The sequence below is a fragment of the Salvelinus alpinus genome, chromosome 5, assembly GCF_045679555.1.
Source record: "Salvelinus alpinus chromosome 5, SLU_Salpinus.1, whole genome shotgun sequence".
NCBI classification, from domain to species: domain Eukaryota; kingdom Metazoa; phylum Chordata; class Actinopteri; order Salmoniformes; family Salmonidae; genus Salvelinus; species Salvelinus alpinus.
The window spans coordinates 5,415,892-5,434,890 of NC_092090.1; the positions used below are offsets into that span (position 1 = coordinate 5,415,892).

Genomic DNA, 18,999 nt, shown 5'->3' on the forward strand with positions numbered 1-18,999 from the left:
GTTAGAGTGGAGGGGCGGCAGGTAGACTAGTGGTTAGAGTGGAGGGGCGGCAGGTAGACTAGTGGTTAGAGTGGAGGGGTGGCAGGTAGACTAGTGGTTAGAGTGGAGGGACGGCAGGTAGACTAGTGGTTAGAGTGGAGGGGCGGCAGGTAGCCTAGTGGTTAGAGTGGAGGGGTGGCAGGTAGACTAGTGGTTAGAGTGGAGGGACGGCAGGTAGACTAGTGGTTAGAGTGGAGGGGCGGCAGGTAGCCTAGTGGTTAGAGTGGAGGGACGGCACGGTAGACTAGTGGTTAGAGGGGAGGGACGGCAGGTAGACTAGTGGTTAGAGTGGAGGGGCGGCAGGTAGCCTAGTGGTTAGAGTGGAGGGACGGCACGGTAGACTAGTGGTTAGAGTGGAGGGGCGGCAGGTAGCCTAGTGGTTAGAGTGGAGGGGCGGCAGGTAGCCTAGTGGTTAGAGTGGAGGGACGGCAGGTAGACTAGTGGTTAGAGTGGAGGGACGGCAGGTAGACTAGTGGTTAGAGTGGAGGGACGGCAGGGTAGACTAGTGGTTAGAGTGGAGGGGAGGTAGGTAGCCTAGTGGTTAGAGTGGAGGGACGGCAGGTAGACTAGTGGTTAGAGTGGAGGGACGGCACGGTATACTAGTGGTTAGAGTGGAGGGACGGCAGGTAGACTAGTGGTTAGAGTGGAGGGACGGCAGGTAGACTAGTGGTTATGGTGGAGGGACGGCACGGTATACTAGTGGTTATGGTGGAGGGACGGCACGGTATACTAGTGGTTAGAGTGGAGGGACGGCAGGTAGACTAGTGGTTAGAGTGGAGGGACGGCACGGTATACTAGTGGTTAGAGTGGAGGGACGGCAGGTAGACTAGTGGTTAGAGTGGAGGGACGGCACGGTATACTAGTGGTTAGAGGGGAGGTACGGCAGGTAGACTAGTGGTTAGAGTGGAGGGACGGCAGGTAGACTAGTGTTTAGAGTGGAGGGGAGGCAGGTAGACTAGTGGTTAGAGTGGAGGGGAGGCAGGTAGCCTAGTGGTTAGAGTGGAGGGACGGCATGGTAGACTAGTGGTTAGAGTGGAGGGGAGGCAGGTAGACTAGTGGTTAGAGTGGAGGGGAGGCAGGTAGACTAGTGGTTAGAGTGGAGGGGAGGCAGGTAGACTAGTGGTTAGAGTGGAGGGACGGCAGGTAGCCTAGTGGTTAGAGTGGAGGGGAGGCAGGTAGACTAGTGGTTAGAGTGGAGGGACGGCACGGTAGACTAGTGGTTAGAGTGGAGGGGAGGCAGGTAGCCTAGTGGTTAGAGTGGAGGGACGGCACGGTAGACTAGTGGTTAGAGCGGAGGGACGGCAGGTAGCCTAGTGGTTAGAGTGGAGGGGAGGCAGGTAGCCTAGTGGTTAGAGTGGAGGGACGGCACGGTAGACTAGTGGTTAGAGTGGAGGGGCGGCAGGTAGCCTAGTGGTTAGAGTGGAGGGACGGCACGGTAGACTAGTGGTTAGAGGGGAGGGACGGCAGGTAGACTAGTGGTTAGAGTGGAGGGGCGGCAGGTAGCCTAGTGGTTAGAGTGGAGGGACGGCACGGTAGACTAGTGGTTAGAGTGGAGGGGCGGCAGGTAGCCTAGTGGTTAGAGTGGAGGGGCGGCAGGTAGCCTAGTGGTTAGAGTGGAGGGACGGCAGGTAGACTAGTGGTTAGAGTGGAGGGACGGCAGGTAGACTAGTGGTTAGAGTGGAGGGACGGCAGGGTAGACTAGTGGTTAGAGTGGAGGGGAGGTAGGTAGCCTAGTGGTTAGAGTGGAGGGACGGCAGGTAGACTAGTGGTTAGAGTGGAGGGACGGCACGGTATACTAGTGGTTAGAGTGGAGGGACGGCAGGTAGACTAGTGGTTAGAGTGGAGGGACGGCAGGTAGACTAGTGGTTATGGTGGAGGGACGGCACGGTATACTAGTGGTTAGAGTGGAGGGACGGCAGGTAGACTAGTGGTTAGAGTGGAGGGACGGCACGGTATACTAGTGGTTAGAGTGGAGGGACGGCAGGTAGACTAGTGGTTAGAGTGGAGGGACGGCACGGTATACTAGTGGTTAGAGGGGAGGTACGGCAGGTAGACTAGTGGTTAGAGTGGAGGGACGGCAGGTAGACTAGTGTTTAGAGTGGAGGGGAGGCAGGTAGACTAGTGGTTAGAGTGGAGGGGAGGCAGGTAGCCTAGTGGTTAGAGTGGAGGGACGGCATGGTAGACTAGTGGTTAGAGTGGAGGGGAGGCAGGTAGACTAGTGGTTAGAGTGGAGGGGAGGCAGGTAGACTAGTGGTTAGAGTGGAGGGGAGGCAGGTAGACTAGTGGTTAGAGTGGAGGGACGGCAGGTAGCCTAGTGGTTAGAGTGGAGGGGAGGCAGGTAGACTAGTGGTTAGAGTGGAGGGACGGCACGGTAGACTAGTGGTTAGAGTGGAGGGGAGGCAGGTAGCCTAGTGGTTAGAGTGGAGGGACGGCACGGTAGACTAGTGGTTAGAGCGGAGGGACGGCACGGTAGACTAGTGGTTAGAGCGGAGGGGAGGCAGGTAGCCTAGTGGTTAGAGTGGAGGGACGGCACGGTAGACTAGTGGTTAGAGCGGAGGGACGGCAGGTAGACTAGTGGTTAGAGTGGAGGGGTGGCAGGTAGCCTAGTGGTTAGAGGGGAGGGGAGGCTGGTAGCCTAGTGGTTAGAGGGGAGGGGACGGCAGGTAGCCTAGTGGTTAGAGTGGAGGGGAGGCAGGTAGACTAGTGGTTAGAGGGGAGGGACAGCAACCCTCCATCTTTTTTTTACTACAAAACATAGAAAAGCCATTTTCACATGTTGATGTTGGGTTGGAGCCATTTTCCACCACCATGCTAGCGTAGCTAATGCTAATCCCAGGACACCATTTTCCACCACCATGCTAGAGTAGCTAATGCTAATCCCCGGATGTTCCGTACTGCGTTCAGCCAATCAGGTTGCAGCAGTCGGTTTTTTTTCACCCCTGATCTGATCGTTTTAACACTCTCTAGCGTGGACCGGGATTAGCATTAGCTACACTAGCGCAGTGGTGGAAAATGGTGTTTCATAAAGAAATTACAAATATTTTCTCCAGGGTTTTTTTCTTCGCCTTCTCAACATTAAATCGAGTTAAGTAGGTAAACTACGCCTTTGCAGCCTAAATTAATGTTTTATGTACGAACCGGTCTACAGGGGATACGAGGCCATAGCCGGCTGCATACAGTCCCTTTGGACGGTAAAACGACTCAATACTTGACTCAGAGAGAAGATTAAAAGCAGTAAACCTGAGTGATGTATTGCAGTGATCCAGGGAGGGCCTGTTTTAACTGGAGTAGCTGCCCCGCCCCTACTGAGCCCTCCCCTGGGGAGAGAGGGAGGGAGGGAGGGAGAGAGAGAGAGAGAGGGAGGGAGGGAGAGAAAGGGAGGGCCTGTTTTAACTGGAGTAGCTGCCCCGCCCCTACTGAGCCCTCCCCTGGGGAGAGAGGGAGGGAGGGAGGGAGGGAGGGAGGGAGGGAGGGAGGGAGGGAGAGGGAGGGCCTGTTTTAACTGGAGTAGCTGCCCCGCCCCTACTGAGCCCTCCCCTGGGGAGAGAGAGAGAGGGAGGGAGGGAGAGAGAGGGAGGGCCTGTTTTAACTGGAGTAGCTGCCCCGCCCCTACTGAGCCCTCCCCTGGGGAGAGAGAGAGAGGGAGGGAGGGAGGGAGAGAGAGAGGGAGAGAGGGAGCGAGAGAGAGAGAGAGAGAGAGAGGGAGGGAGGGAGGGAGGGTGAGTTCCTGGTGTGGTGGGTGTGAGGGGGTGGTGGTGTGGTGGTTGGCTTGGCTTCTGTCGCTGGCTAGGACCGTGCCATCTGAGAGCGTGGGCAGCGTATCTGTGGCAGGGGCGGAGAAGCGTAATGGCTATCACAGCCATGCTGCAGGGTATGGTATCTGTTCTGGGGAATCAACATCAAATTCTTTTGGTTATAAATTATATTTGTGTATTTCTAGACTATAATCAGTGTGTCTGCTTCAGGTCCTGTGGGGGTTTATCTCTCTCTTCTAATCTGTCTAATCTATTGTTTTGTTGCTGTGATCCTGGATGATTTGGTTTTTGCCATGCTTGCCCCGTAATGGTGTTGTCGCCCCCCCCCCCCCCTCCATGGCGGCTCAGTCACCTCCAGTTTCCTCCATGTCTGTGTTCCTGTAGAGGCACCTTCCTCCGCAACCTGGTCGCCACCCAGTGGGAGAAGACGAGTAGGAGCCAACAGGACAAGCTCCAGGATAAACTGTCCCAGGATGACCCCGTAGTCACGTCCCCCAGGGCAGAGGAGGAGACCTCATCTGCAGACAGCAGCCCCAGTACACCCACTGAAGGTACAGTACCCTAAACCCTGCCGTACCCTCGTCCTCTAGCCCAAATACCCCAGCTGAAACCAGCCCCTACCCTAGCCCCAGGTACAGTACCCTAACCCTGCCGTACCCTCGTCCTCTAGCCCAAATACCCCAGTTGAAGCCAGCCCCTACCCTAGTCCCAGGTCCCAGGTACAGTACCCTAACCCTGCCGTACCCTCGTCCTCTAGCCCAAATACCCCAGCTGAAACCAGCCCCTTCCCCAGGTCCCAGGTACAGTACCCTAACCCTGCCCTACCCTCGTCCTCTAGCCCAAATACCCCAGCTGAAACCAGCCCCTACCCTAGCCCCAGGTACAGTACCCTAACCCTGCCGTACCCTCGTCCTCTAGCCCAAATACCCCAGCTGAAACCAGCCCCTACCCTAGTCCCAGGTCCCAGGTACAGTACCCTAACCCTGCCGTACCCTCGTCCTCTAGCCCAAATACCCCAGTTGAAACCAGCCCCTACCCTAGTCCCAGGTCCCAGGTACAGTACCCTAACCCTGCCGTACCCTCGTCCTCTAGCCCAAATACCCCAGCTGAAACCAGCCCCTACCCTAGTCCCAGGTCCCAGGTACAGTACCCTAAACCCTGCCGTACCCTCGTCCTCTAGCCCAAATACCCCAGCTGAAGCCAGCCCCTACCCTAGTCCCAGGTCCCAGGTACAGTACCCTAACCCTGCCGTACCCTCGTCCTCTAGCCCAAATACCCCAGCTGAAACCAGCCCCTACCCTAGTCCCAGTTCCCAGGTACAGTACCCTAACCCTGCCGTACCCTCGTCCTCTAGCCCAAATACCCCAGCTGAAACCAGCCCCTACCCTAGTCCCAGGTCCCAGGTACAGTACCCTAAACCCTGCCGTACCCTCGTCCTCTAGCCCAAATACCCCAGTTGAAACCAGCCCCTACCCTAGTCCCAGGTCCCAGGTACAGTACCCTAACCCTGCCGTACCCTCGTCCTCTAGCCCAAATACCCCAGCTGAAACCAGCCCCTACCCTAGTCCCAGGTACAGTACCCTAACCCTGCCGTACCCTCGTCCTCTAGCCCAAATACCCCAGCTGAAACCAGCCCCTACCCTAGCCCCAGGTACAGTACCCTAACCCTGCCGTACCCTCGTCCTCTAGCCCAAATACCCCAGCTGAAACCAGCCCCTACCCTAGTCCCAGGTACAGTACCCTAACCCTGCCGTACCCTCGTCCTCTAGCCCAAATACCCCAGTTGAAGCCAGCCCCTACCCTAGCCCCAGGTCCCAGGTACAGTACCCTAACCCTGCCGTACCCTCGTCCTCTAGCCCAAATACCCCAGTTGAAGCCAGCCCCTACCCTAGCCCCAGGTCCCAGGTACAGTACCCCCTAACAGCCTGACCAGGTAGTGCCCTGTCCTGGAAACATCTCTCCTCTCAGACCCTCATTGAGCCGTTCTAATTGTTAGTGACATGCGCATGGTGCTCGGGCGTGGTCGGCAACCGCTTTGTGCGTCGTCACAACACCTCAGAATGAGGAAGTGTTGTCGGGAGCGAGAGGAGGAGCGGATAATCCTTACTCCTGTTCCAGTCAGATTGGAGACGTACCAGGCCCTACAGTGTCAGACAGGGGCAGGACGTTACCTAACATAGCCTCAACTCATGCTGGGAAGGTTCGACAGTTTCTCATAAGAGACCTGGAATAGTTACTGAGGAGGAATACTTACTGAGGAGGAATAGACCTGGAATAGCTGGAATAGAGGAGGAATAAACCTGGAATAGTAACAGTTACTGAGGAGGAATAGACCTGGAATAGTTCATAGTTACTGAGGAGGAATAGACCTGGAATAGTAATAGTTACTGAGGAGGAATGGACCTGGAATAGTAACAGTTACTGAGGAGGAATAGACCTGGAGTAGTTAATAGTTACTGAGGAGGAATAGACCTGGAGTAGTAATAGTTACTGAGGAGGAATATACCTGGAATAGTAACAGTTACTGAGGAGGATTAGACCTGGAATAGTTACTGAGGAGGAATAGACCTGGAATAGTAACAGTTACTGAGGAGGAATAGACCTGGAACAGTTACTGAGGAGGAATAGACCTGGAATAGTTACTGAGGAGGAATAGACCTGGAATAGTTACTGAGGAGGAATAGACCTGGAATAGTTACTGAGGAGGAATAGACCTGGAATAGTTACTGAGGAGGAATAGACCTGGAATAGTAATAGTTACTGAGGAGGAATAGACCTGGAATAGTAATAGTTACTGAGGAGGAATAGACCTGGAATAGTAACAGTTACTGAGGAGGAATAGACCTGGAGTAGTACTAGTTACTGAGGAGGAATAGACCTGGAGTAGTAATAGTTACTGAGGAGGAATAGACCTGGAATAGTAACAGTTACTGAGGAGGAATAGACCTGGAATAGTAACAGTTACTGAGGAGGAATAGACCTGGAGTAGTAATAGTTACTGAGGAGGAATAGACCTGGAATAGTAACAGTTACTGAGGAGGAATAGACCTGGAGTAGTAACAGTTACTGAGGAGGAATAGACATGGAATAGTTACTGAGGAGGAATAGACCTGGAATAGTTACTGAGGAGGAATAGACCTGGAATAGTAACAGTTACTGAGGAGGAATAGACCTGGAATAGTAACAGTTACTGAGGAGGAATAGACCTGGAATAGTAATAGTTACTGAGGAGGAATAGACCTGGAATAGTAACAGTTACTGAGGAGGAATAGACCTGGAATAGTTACTGAGGAGGAATAGACCTGGAATAGTAACAGTTACTGAGGAGGAATAGACCTGGAATAGTTACTGAGGAGGAATAGACCTGGAATAGTAACAGTTACTGAGGAGGAATAGACCTGGAATAGTAACAGTTACTGAGGAGGAATAGACCTGGAATAGTTACTGAGGCGGAATAGACCTGGAATAGTAATAGTTACTGAGGAGGAATAGACCTGGAATAGTAATAGTTACTGAGGAGGAATAGACCTGGAATAGTAATAGTTACTGAGGAGGAATAGACCTGGAATAGTAACAGTTACTGAGGAGGAATAGACCTGGAGTAGTACTAGTTACTGAGGAGGAATAGACCTGGAATAGTAATAGTTACTGAGGAGGAATAGACCTGGAGTAGTAATAGTTACTGAGGAGGAATAGACCTGGAATAGTAACAGTTACTGAGGAGGAATAGACCTGGAATAGTAATAGTTACTGAGGAGGAATAGACCTGGAGTAGTAATAGTTACTGAGGAGGAATAGACCTGGAATAGTAACAGTTACTGAGGAGGAATAGACCTGGAGTAGTAACAGTTACTGAGGAGGAATAGACATGGAATAGTTACTGAGGAGGAATAGACCTGGAATAGTTACTGAGGAGGAATAGACCTGGAATAGTAACAGTTACTGAGGAGGAATAGACCTGGAATAGTAACAGTTACTGAGGAGGAATAGACCTGGAATAGTAATAGTTACTGAGGAGGAATAGACCTGGAATAGTAACAGTTACTGAGGAGGAATAGACCTGGAATAGTTACTGAGGAGGAATAGACCTGGAATAGTAACAGTTACTGAGGAGGAATAGACCTGGAATAGTTACTGAGGAGGAATAGACCTGGAATAGTAACAGTTACTGAGGAGGAATAGACCTGGAATAGTAACAGTTACTGAGGAGGAATAGACCTGGAATAGTTACTGAGGAGGAATAGACCTGGAATAGTAATAGTTACTGAGGAGGAATAGACCTGGAATAGTAACAGTTACTGAGGAGGAATAGACCTGGAGTAGTAACAGTTACTGAGGAGGAATATACCTGGAATAGTAACAGTTACTGAGAAGGAATAGACCTGGAGTAGTAACAGTTACTGAGGAGGAATATACCTGGAATAGTAACAGTTACTGAGGAGGAATAGACCTGGAGTAGTAACAGTTACTGAGGAGGAATATACCTGGAATAGTAACAGTTACTGAGGAGGAATAGACCTGGAGTAGTAACAGTTACTGAGGAGGAATATACCTGGAATAGTAACAGTTACTGAGGAGGAATAGACCTGGAGTAGTAACAGTTACTGAGGAGGAATATACCTGGAATAGTAACAGTTACTGAGGAGGAATAGACCTGGAGTAGTAACAGTTACTGAGGAGGAATATACCTGGAATAGTAACAGTTACTGAGGAGGAATAGACCTGGAGTAGTAACAGTTACTGAGGAGGAATATACCTGGAATAGTAACAGTTACTGAGGAGGAATAGACCTGGAGTAGTAACAGTTACTGAGGAGGAATATACCTGGAATAGTAACAGTTACTGAGGAGGAATAGACCTGGAGTAGTAACAGTTACTGAGGAGGGGCATAAGATGGTTGTATTTTCACGTGACCTGACCAGGAAACACCCAGAAAAAATATCTTCGCTCTATCCGGACGGGGTTAGTTTTACTGGGATAGGTCGGGTAATGAAATGATGTGCATAAGCACAAAACACCATGTCATTTTAGTCCTTTGAAAATCTGCCGTGTCAGTCATTTTTACATGGCGGGAGAGTCACTATTCCAGCCAGAATAACCTTCTGTTTTCCCGACAAACTCCAAGGCCCTCGGATAATACTAGTTCTGTGCCATTTGACATTTTGAGAGACGTTTCAGGGTTTGATAAGTGCTGCTTTGCAGTTTGAGCAAGAAAACAATAACTCATTTGATTGAATTGCTTAAAACAAAGTGTATATATTTCATATGAACGGCCGACATTTATCAACTTTTAACAGCGAAAGTTTTTTTGTGCCAAATAACTGAAATTGAACATCACCAAATACTTCAATTTCATTAGATGTGAGATAACAAAATAGGTTATTGTGTCTCTGCCTATTTAACGAAACACTCTGATGTAGGCAATACATCTCAAAGCAGGGCATCACTGATTCCCTACTGAGCTTAAACCTTTTGGAAATGGTCACTTCATTTTCTCATCCGTAAACACATCTACTGTCCCTCACGTCAGAGGGATGGGGGGACGGACGTCTACTGTGGCTGTTCAGCAGCTCACGTCAGAGGGATGGGGGGACGGACGTCTACTGTGGCTGTTCAGCAGCTCACGTCAGAGGGATGGGGGGACGGACGTCTACTGTGGCTGTTCAGCAGCTCACGTCAGAGGGATGGGGGGACGGACGTCTACTGTGGCTGTTCAGCAGCTCACGTCAGAGGGATGGGGGGACGGACGTCTACTGTGGCTGTTCAGCAGCTCACGTCAGAGGGATGGGGGGACGGACGTCTACTGTGGCTGTTCAGCAGCTCACGTCAGAGGGATGGGGGGACGGACGTCTACTGTGGCTGTTCAGCAGCTCACGTCAGAGGGATGGGGGGACGGACGTCTACTGTGGCTGTTCAGCAGCTCACGTCAGAGGGATGGGGGGACGGACGTCTACTGTGGCTGTTCAGCAGCTCACGTCAGAGGGATGGGGGGACGGACGTCTACTGTGGCTGTTCAGCAGCTCACGTCAGAGGGATGGGGGGACGGACGTCTACTGTGGCTGTTCAGCAGCTCACGTCAGAGGGATGGGGGGACGGACGTCTACTGTGGCTGTTCAGCAGCTCACGTCAGAGGGATGGGGGGGGTCTACTGTACATTATCACTTCCTCCAGTGATATATAATGGGGACACCTGTACATTATCACTTCCTCCAGTGATATATAATGGGGACACCTGTACATTATCACTTCCTCCAGTGATATATAATGGGGACACCTGTACATTATCCCTTCCTCCAGTGATATATAATGGGGACACCTGTACATTATCACCCTTCCTCCAGTGATATATAATGGGGACACCTGTACATTATCCCTTCCTCCAGTGATATATAATGGGGACACCTGTACATTATCACCCTTCCTCCAGTGATATATAATGGGGACACCTGTACATTATCACCCTTCCTCCAGTGATATATTATGGGGACACCTGTACATTATCACCCTTCCTCCAGTGATATATAATGGGGACACCTGTACATTATCACCCTTCCTCCAGTGATATATAATGGGGACACCTGTACATTATCCCTTCCTCCAGTGATATATAATGGGGACACCTGTACATTATCCCTTCCTCCAGTGATATATAATGGGGACACCTGTACATTATCCCTTCCTCCAGTGATATATAATGGGGACACCTGTACATTATCCCTTCCTCCAGTGATATATAATGGGGACACCTGTACATTATCACTTCCTCCAGTGATATATTATGGGGACACCTGTACATTATCACTTCCTCCAGTGATATATTATGGGGACACCTGTACATTATCACTTCCTCCAGTGATATATTATGGGGACACCTGTACATAATAATGACATAACCAACGAGTCTAGTAATAGCTGTTCCGTCTGAACAGGGCTTCCAGCTCTGACACCAGATGAGAGGCATCTAGGTTCCCATGAAGTCTCAGACCCCTGCATGACTCTGGAAGTCTGGCACTGGAGCCACTCTCTCCCTCTCTCCTCCTCCTCCCTGGCAGCCCAGCACTACATCCATCCCTCTCTCCTCCTCCCTCTCTCCATCCCTTTCTCCTCCTCCCTCTCTCCATCCCTCTCTCTCTCCTCCCTCTCTCTCTCCATCCCTCTCTCTCTCCTCCCTCTCTCCATTCCTCCCTCTCTCCATCCCTCTCTCCCCGTCCCTCTCTCTCTCCTCCCTCTCTCCATCCTTCCCTCTCTCCATCCCTCCCTCTCCTCCTCCCTCTCTCCTCCTCCCTCTCTCCATCCCTCTCTCCTCCTCCCTGGCAGCCCAGCACTACCCCTCTCTCCTCCTCCCTCTCTCCTCCTCCCTCTCTCCTCCTCCCTCTCTCCTCCTCCCTCTCTCCATCCCTCCCTCTCTCCATCCCTCCCTCTCTCCATCCCTCCCTCTCTCCATCCCTCTCCTCCTCCCTCTCTCTCTTCCTCCCTCTCTCTCCTCCTCCCTCTCTCCATCCCTCCCTCTCTCCATCCCTCCCTCTCCTCCTCCCTCTCTCCTCCTCCCTCTCTCTCTCTCTCCTCCCTCTCTCTCTCCTCCCTCTCTCTCTCCTCCCTCTCTCCATCCCTCTCTCCCTCCCTCTCTCCTCCTCCCTCCCTCTCCCCCTCCCCCCCTCTCTCTCTCTCTCTCTCCATCTCTCTCCCCCTCCACTCTGGCCCCTCAAAGCCTCTCTGTCTTTTCTGTTCCTCTGGTAAACACATGGAAATGAGAGATGGAGAGGCCCAGAAACCCCCCCTCCTAGAGATGAACGTACTTTGGTGCGAAAAGTGCAAATCAATCCCAGAACAACAGCAAAGGACCTTGTGAAGATGCTGGAGGAAACGGGTACTAAAGTATCTATATCCACAGTAAAACGAGTCCTATATCGACATAACCTGAAAGGCCGCTCAGCAAGGAAGAAGCCACTGCTCCAAAACCACCATAAAAAAGCCAGACTATGGTTTGCAACTGCACATAGAGACAAAGATCGTACTTTTTGGAGAAATGTCCTCTGGTCTGATGGACCAGAGGACAACTGTTTGGCATTAATGACCATCGTTATGTTTGGAGGAAAAAGGGGGGGTCTTGCAAGCTGAAGAACACCATCCCAACCGTGAAGCACGGGGGTGGCAGCATCATGTTGTGGGGGTGCTTTGCTGCAGGAGGGACTGGTGCACTTCACAAAATAGATGGCATCATGAGGCAGGACAATTATGTGGATATATTGAAGCAACATCTCAAGACATCAGTCAGGAAATTAAAGCGCGGTCGCAAATGGGTCTTCCAAATGGACAATGACCCCAAGCATACTTCCAAAGTTGTGGCAAAATGGCTTAAGGACAACAAAGTCAAGGTATTGGAGTGGCCATCACAAAGCCCTGACCTCAATCCTATAGAAACATTTTGGGCAGAACTGAAAAAGCGAGCAAACCTGACTCAGTTACACCAGCTCTGTCAGGAGGAATGGGCCAAAATTCACCCAACTTATTGTGGGAAACTTGTGGAAGTCTACCCGAAACGTTTGACCCAAGTTAAACAATTTAAAGACAATGCTACCAAATACTAATTGAGTGCATGTAAACTTCTGACCCACTGGGAATGTGATGAAAGAAATAAAAGTTGAAATAAATAATTCTCTCTGCTATTATTCTGACATTTCACATTCTTAAAATTAAGTGGTGATCCTAACTGACCTAAGACAGGGAATTTTTACTAGGATTAAATGTCAGGAATTGTGAAAAACTGAGTTTAAATGTATTTGGTTAAGGTGTATTTAAACTTCCGACTTCAACTGTATCTCGCTCTCTCTCTTTCTGCTCTATATATCACGCTCTCTCCTCAATATCTCTCGCCTCTCTCTCTCTCTCTCTCTCTCTCGCTCTCGCTCTCGCTCTCTCGCTCTCTCGCTCCTATATCTCTCTCTCTCTCTCTCTGTCTCTCTGTGTGTGTTTTACACACACACTCAGACAAGTGAAAAGACTTTGGCAGAGAAGGGTAGAGGGCCTTTCACATTGAAGTTGAATGTGAGTCTGGGGGGCATTTCTCTGAAGTACACTCACTGGCATTATGCTCTGCCAGTAACATTTCAAATGGAAATTCACTCATACATTATTTAAAATGTAGCTGATTCAGTTGTGAATGTTTTTACTTATTGGGTTGTGTGTCTGTGTGTGCCAACAGCCCCGTTCCAGGCCAGCGGTGCAGGAACAGAGCCCCAGCCAGAGCTCCACGCAGGGGGGCAGGTCTCAGGAGAGACTGGCCCCATCCAGAGAACCCTGGAGCAGCCTGACCCAGCAGACACCCAGGCGACCCATAATGAACCAGGCAAGAGATTAACATCCAACCCTCCTTCTAAATCTACTGCCCCTTCCCCTCTGCCCCTTCCCCTTCCCCTCTGCCCCTTGCCCCTTCCCCTCTGCCCCTTCCCCTCTGCCCCTTCCCCTCTGCCCCTTCCCCTTCCCCTCTGCCCCTTCCCCTCTGCCCCTTCCCCTCTGCCCCTTCCCCTTCCCCTCTGCCCCTTCCCCTCTGCCCCTTCCCCTCTGCCCCTTCCCCTTCCCCTCTGCCCCTTCCCCTTCCCCTCTGCCCCTTCCCCTCTGCCCCTCTTCCCCTCTGTCCCTTCCCCTCTGTCCCTTCCCCCCTTCCCCTCTGCCCCTTCCCCTCTGTCCCTTCCCCCCTTCCCCTCTCCTTCCCCTCTGCCCCTTCCCCTCTGTCCCCTCTGCCCCTTCCCCTCTGTCCCTTCCCCTCTGTCCCTTCCCCCCTTCCCCTCTGTCCCTTCCCCCCTTCCCCTCTGCCCCTTCCCCTCTGTCCCTTCCCCTTCCCCTCTGTCCCTTCCCCTCTGTCCCTTCCCCTCTGTCCCTTCCCCCCTTCCCCTCTGCCCCTTCCCCTCTGCCCCTTCCCCTCTGCCCCTTCCCCTCTGCCCCTTCCCCTCTGCCCCTTCCCCTCTGCCCCTTCCCCTTCCCCTCTGCCCCTTCCCCTTCCCCTCTGCCCCTGCCCCTTCCCCTCTGCCCCTTCCCCTTCCCCTCTTCCCCTCTTTCCCTTCCCCTCTGTCCCTTCCCCCCTTCCCCTCTGCCCCTTCCCCTCTGTCCCTTCCCCTCTGCCCCTTCCCCTCTGCCCCTTCCCCTCTGCCCCTTCCCCTCTGTCCCTTCCCCTCTGCCCCTTCCCCTCTGCCCCTTCCCCTCTGCCCCTTCCCCTCTGCCCCTTCCCCTCTGTCCCTTCCCCTCTGTCCCTTCCCCCTTCCCCTCTGTCCCTTCCCCTCTGTCCCTTCCCCCTTCCCCTCTGCCCCTTCCCCTCTGTCCCTTCCCCTTCCCCTCTGCCCCTTCCCCTCTGCCCCTTCCCCTCTGCCCCTTCCCCTCTCCCCTCTGCCCCTTCCCCTCTGCCCCTTCCCCTCTGTCCCTTCCCCCCTTCCCCTCTGCTCCCCTTCCCCTCTGCCCCTTCCCCTCTGCCCCTTCCCCTCTGCCCCTTCCCCTCTGCCCCTTCCCCTCTGTCCCTTCCCCTTCCCCTCTGTCCCTTCCCCTCTGCCCCTTCCCCTCTGCCCCTTCCCCTCTGCCCCTTCCCCTGCCCCTTCCCCTCTGCCCCTTCCCCTTCCCCTCTGCCCCTTCCCCTCTGCCCCTTCCCCTCTGCCCCTTCCCCTCTGCCCCTTCCCCTCTGCCCCTTCCCCTCTGCCCCTTCCCCTCTGCCCCTTCCCCTCTGCCCCTTCCCCTCTGCCCCTTCCCCTCTGCCCCTTCCCCTCTGCCCCTTCCCCTCTGCCCCTTCCCCTCTGCCCCTTCCCCTCTGCCCCTTCCCCTCTGCCCCTTCCCCTCTGCCCCTTCCCCTCTGCCCCTTCCCCCTCTGCCCCTTCCCCTCTGCCCCTTCCCCTCTGCCCCTCTGCCCCTTCCCCTCTGCCCCTTCCCCTCTGCCCCTTCCCCTCTGCCCCTTCCCCTCTGCCCCTTCCCCTTCCCCTCTGCCCCTTCCCCTCTGCCCCTTCCCCTCTGCCCCTTCCCCTCTGCCCCTTCCCCTCTGCCCCTTCCCCTCTGCCCCTTCCCCTCTGCCCCTTCCCCTCTGCCCCCTCCCCTCTGCCCCTTCCCCTCTGCCCCTTCCCCTCTGCCCCTTCCCCTCTGCCCCTTCCCCTCTGCCCCCCTTCCCCTCTGCCCCTTCCCCTTCCCCTCTGTCCCCTTCCCCTTCCCCTCTGCCCCTTCCCCTCTGCCCCTTCCGCCCCTTCCCCTCTGCCCCTTCCCCTCTGCCCCTTCCCCTCTGCCCCTTCCCCTCTGCCCCTTCCCCTCTGCCCCTTCCCCTCTGCCCCTTCCCCTCTGCCCCTTCCCCTCTGCCCCTTCCCCTCTGCCCCTTCCCCTCTGCCCCTTCCCCTTCCCCTCTGCCCCTTCCCCTCTGCCCCTTCCCCTCTGCCCCTCTGCCCCTTCCCCTCTGCCCCTTCCCCTCTGCCCCTTCCCCTCTGCCCCTTCCCCTCTGCCCCTTCCCCTTCCCCTCTGCCCCTTCCCCTCTGCCCCTTCCCCTCTGCCCCTTCCCCTCTGCCCCTTCCCCTCTGCCCCTTCCCCTCTGCCCCTTCCCCTCTGCCCCTTCCCCTCTGCCCCTTCCCCTCTGCCCCTTCCCCTCTGCCCCTTCCCCTCTGCCCCTTCCCCTCTGCCCCTTCCCCTCTGCCCCTTCCCCTCTGCCCCTTCCCCTCTGCCCCTTCCCCTCTGCCCCTTCCCCTTCCCCTCTGCCCCTTCCCCTCTGCCCCTTCCCCTCTGCCCCTTCCCCTTCCCCTCTGCCCCTTCCCCTCTGCCCCTTCCCCTCTGCCCCTTCCCCTCTGCCCCTTCCCCTCTGCCCCTTCCCCTCTGCCCCTTCCCCTCTGCCCCTTCCCCTCTGCCCCTTCCCCTCTGCCCCTTCCCCTCTGCCCCTTCCCCTCTGCCCCTTCCCCTCTGCCCCTTCCCCTCTGCCCCTTCCCCTCTGCCCCTTCCCCTCTGCCCCTTCCCCTCTGCCCCTTCCCCTCTGCCCCTTCCCCTCTGCCCCTTCCCCTCTGCCCCTTCCCCTCTGCCCCTTCCCCTCTGCCCCTTCCCCTCTGCCCCTTCCCCTCTGCCCCTTCCCCTCTGCCCCTTCCCCTCTGCCCCTTCCCCTCTGCCCCTTCCCCTCTGCCCCTTCCCCTCTGCCCCTTCCCCTCTGCCCCTTCCCCTCTGCCCCTTCCCCTCTGCCCCTCTCGCCCCTTCCCCTCTGCCCCTTCCCCTCTGCCCCTTCCCCTCTGCCCCTTCCCCTTCCCCTCTGCCCCTTCCCCTCTGCCCCTTCCCCTCTGCCCCTTCCCCTCTGCCCCTTCCCCTCTGCCCCTTCCCCTCTGCCCCTTCCCCTCTGCCCCTTCCCCTCTGCCCCTTCCCCTCTGCCCCTTCCCCTCTGCCCCTTCCCCTCTGCCCCTTCCCCTTCCCCTCTGCCCCTTCCCCTCTGCCCCTTCCCCTCTGCCCCTTCCCCTCTGCCCCTTCCCCTCTGCCCCTTCCCCTCTGCCCCTTCCCCTCTGCCCCTTCCCCTCTGCCCCTTCCCCTCTGCCCCTTCTGCCCCTTCCCCTCTGCCCCTTCCCCTCTGCCCCTTCCCCTCTGCCCCTTCCCCTCTGCCCCTTCCCCTCTCCCCTCTGCCCCTTCCCCTCTGCCCCTTCCCCTCTGCCCCTTCCCCTCTGCCCCTTCCCCTTCCCCTCTGCCCCTTCCCCTCTGCCCCTTCCCCTCTGCCCCTTCCCCTCTGCCCCTTCCCCTCTGCCCCTTCCCCTCTGCCCCTTCCCCTTCCCCTCTGCCCCTTCCCCTCTGCCCCTTCCCCTCTGCCCCTTCCCCTTCCGCTCTGCCCCTTCCCCTCCTGCCCCTTCCCCTCTTCCCCTTCCCCTCTGCCCCTTCCCCTTCCCCTCTGCCCCTTCCCCTCTGCCCCTTCCCCTCTGCCCCTTCCCCTCTGCCCCTTCCCCTTCCCCTCTGCCCCTTCCCCTCTGCCCCTTCCCCTCTGCCCCTTCCCCTCTGCCCCTTCCCCTCTGCCCCTTCCCCTCTGCCCCTTCCCCTCTGCCCCTTCCCCTCTGCCCCTTCCCCTCTGCCCCTTCCCCTTCCCCTCTGCCCCTTCCCCTCTGCCCCTTCCCCTCTGCCCCTTCCCCTTCCCCTCTGCCCCTTCCCCTCTGCCCCTTCCCCTCTGCCCCTTCCCCTTCCCCTCTGCCCCTTCCCCTCTGCCCCTTCCCCTTCCCCTCTGCCCCTTCCCCTCTGCCCCTTCCCCTCTGCCCCTTCCCCTCTGCCCCTTCCCCTCTGCCCCTTCCCCTCTGCCCCTTCCCCTCTGCCCCTTCCCCTCTGCCCCTTCCCCTCTGCCCCTTCCCCTCTGCCCCTTCCCCTCTGCCCCTTCCCCTCTGCCCCTTCCCCTCTGCCCCTTCCCCTCTGCCCCTTCCCCTCTGCCCCTTCCCCTCTGCCCCTTCCCCTCTGCCCCTTCCCCTTCCCCTCTGCCCCTTCCCCTCTGCCCCTTCCCCTCTGCCCCTTCCCCTTCCCCTCTGCCCCTTCCCCTCTGCCCCTTCCCCTCTGCCCCTTCCCCTTCCCCTCTGCCCCTTCCCCTCTGCCCCTTCCCCTCTGCCCCTTCCCCTCTGCCCCTTCCCCTCTGCCCCTTCCCCTCTGCCCCTTCCCCTTCCCCTCTGCCCCTTCCCCTCTGCCCCTTCCCCTCTGCCCCTTCCCCTCTGCCCCTTCCCCTCTGCCCCTTCCCCTCTGCCCCTTCCCCTCTGCCCCTTCCCCTCTGCCCCTTCCCCTCTGCCCCTTCCCCTCTGCCCCTTCCGCTCTGCCCCTTCCCCTCTGCCCCTTCCCCTCTGCCCCTTCCCCTCTGCCCCTTCCCCTCTGCCCCTTCCCCTCTGCCCCTTCCCCTCTGCCCCTTCCCCTCTGCCCCTTCCCCTCTGCCCCTTCCCCTCTGCCCCTGCCCCTTCCCCTTCCCCTCTGCCCCTTCCCCTTCCCCTCTGCCCCTTCCCCTCTGCCCCTTCCCCTCTGCCCCTTCCCCTCTGCCCCTTCCCCTCTGCCCCTTCCCCTCTGCCCCTTCCCCTCTGCCCCTTCCGCTCTGCCCCTTCCCCTCTGCCCCTTCCCCTCTGCCCCTTCCCCTTCCCCTCTGCCCCTTCCCCTCTGCCCCTTCCCCTCTGCCCCTTCCCCTCTGCCCCTTCCCCTCTGCCCCTTCCCCTCTGCCCCTTCCCCTCTGCCCCTTCCCCTCTGCCCCTTCCCCTCTGCCCCTTCCCCTTCCTCCCTCTGCCCCTTCCCCTCTGCCCCTTCCCCTCTGCCCCTTCCCCTCTGCCCCTTCCCCTCTGCCCCTTCCCCTCTGCCCCTTCCCCTCTGCCCCTTCCCCTCTGCCCCTTCCCCTCTGCCCCTTCCCCTCTGCCCCTTCCCCTCTGCCCCTTCCCCTCTGCCCCTTCCCCTCTGCCCCTTCCCCTCTGCCCCTTCCCCTCTGCCCCTTCCCCTCTGCCCCTTCCCCTCTGCCCCTTCCCCTCTGCCCCTTCCCCTCTGCCCCTTCCCCTCTGCCCCTTCCCCTCTGCCCCTTCCCCTCTGCCCCTTCCCCTCTGCCCCTTCCGCTCTGCCCCTTCCCCTCTGCCCCTTCCCCTCTGCCCCTTCCCCTCTGCCCCTTCCCCTCTGCCCCTTCCCCTCTGCCCCTTCCCCTCTGCCCCTTCCCCTCTGCCCCTTCCCCTCTGCCCCTTCCGCTCTGCCCCTTCCGCTCTGCCCCTTCCGCTCTGCCCCTTCCGCTCTGCCCCTTCCGCTCTGCCCCTTCTACTGGCTGTATGTTATACAGGGACCAGCCTATCTACTGGCTGTATGTTATACAGGGACCAGCCTATCTACTGGCTGTATGTTATACAGGGACCAGCCTGTCTACTGGCTGTATATTATCAGCTGAGTTACAGACAAGGTTGTGGCTACAAACATTCCTTAGGTTTTCTGGCGGGCCACAAGATAACTCCTTTTGGGTTTGTCACAACTGAAAACCAGAGGTTTGTCAACCACTACCATAGGTTTTACCTGCAGATACACTGAATTCAATAGAGACCAAGATAGTAGATGGCAGCAACACTCTGTCCGGTCCTCCAGACCCGGAGGGGGCAGCGACGCTCTGTCCGGTCCTCCGGACTCGGAGGGGGCAGCGACGCTCTGTCCGGTCCTCCGGACTCGGAGGGGGCAGCGACGCTCTGTCCGGTCCTCCAGACCCGGAGGGCAGCGACGCTCTGTCCGGTCCTCCGGACCCGGA

General features: G+C 56.6%; 1 protein-coding gene across 5 annotated transcripts in view; it reads left to right on the forward strand.

Moving 5' to 3' along the window:
- fhod1 (formin homology 2 domain containing 1) overlaps nt 1–18,999 on the forward strand; it is a 238,719-nt gene that overhangs the window by 162,730 nt on the left and 56,990 nt on the right. For all 5 annotated transcript variants that reach the window (XM_071400433.1, XM_071400435.1, XM_071400434.1 and 2 more), the window contains 2 exons: nt 4,179–4,345; nt 12,997–13,140. In XM_071400433.1, the coding sequence (XP_071256534.1) occupies nt 4,179–4,345; nt 12,997–13,140 (311 nt within the window). The remainder of the gene's footprint in view (nt 1–4,178; nt 4,346–12,996; nt 13,141–18,999) is intronic.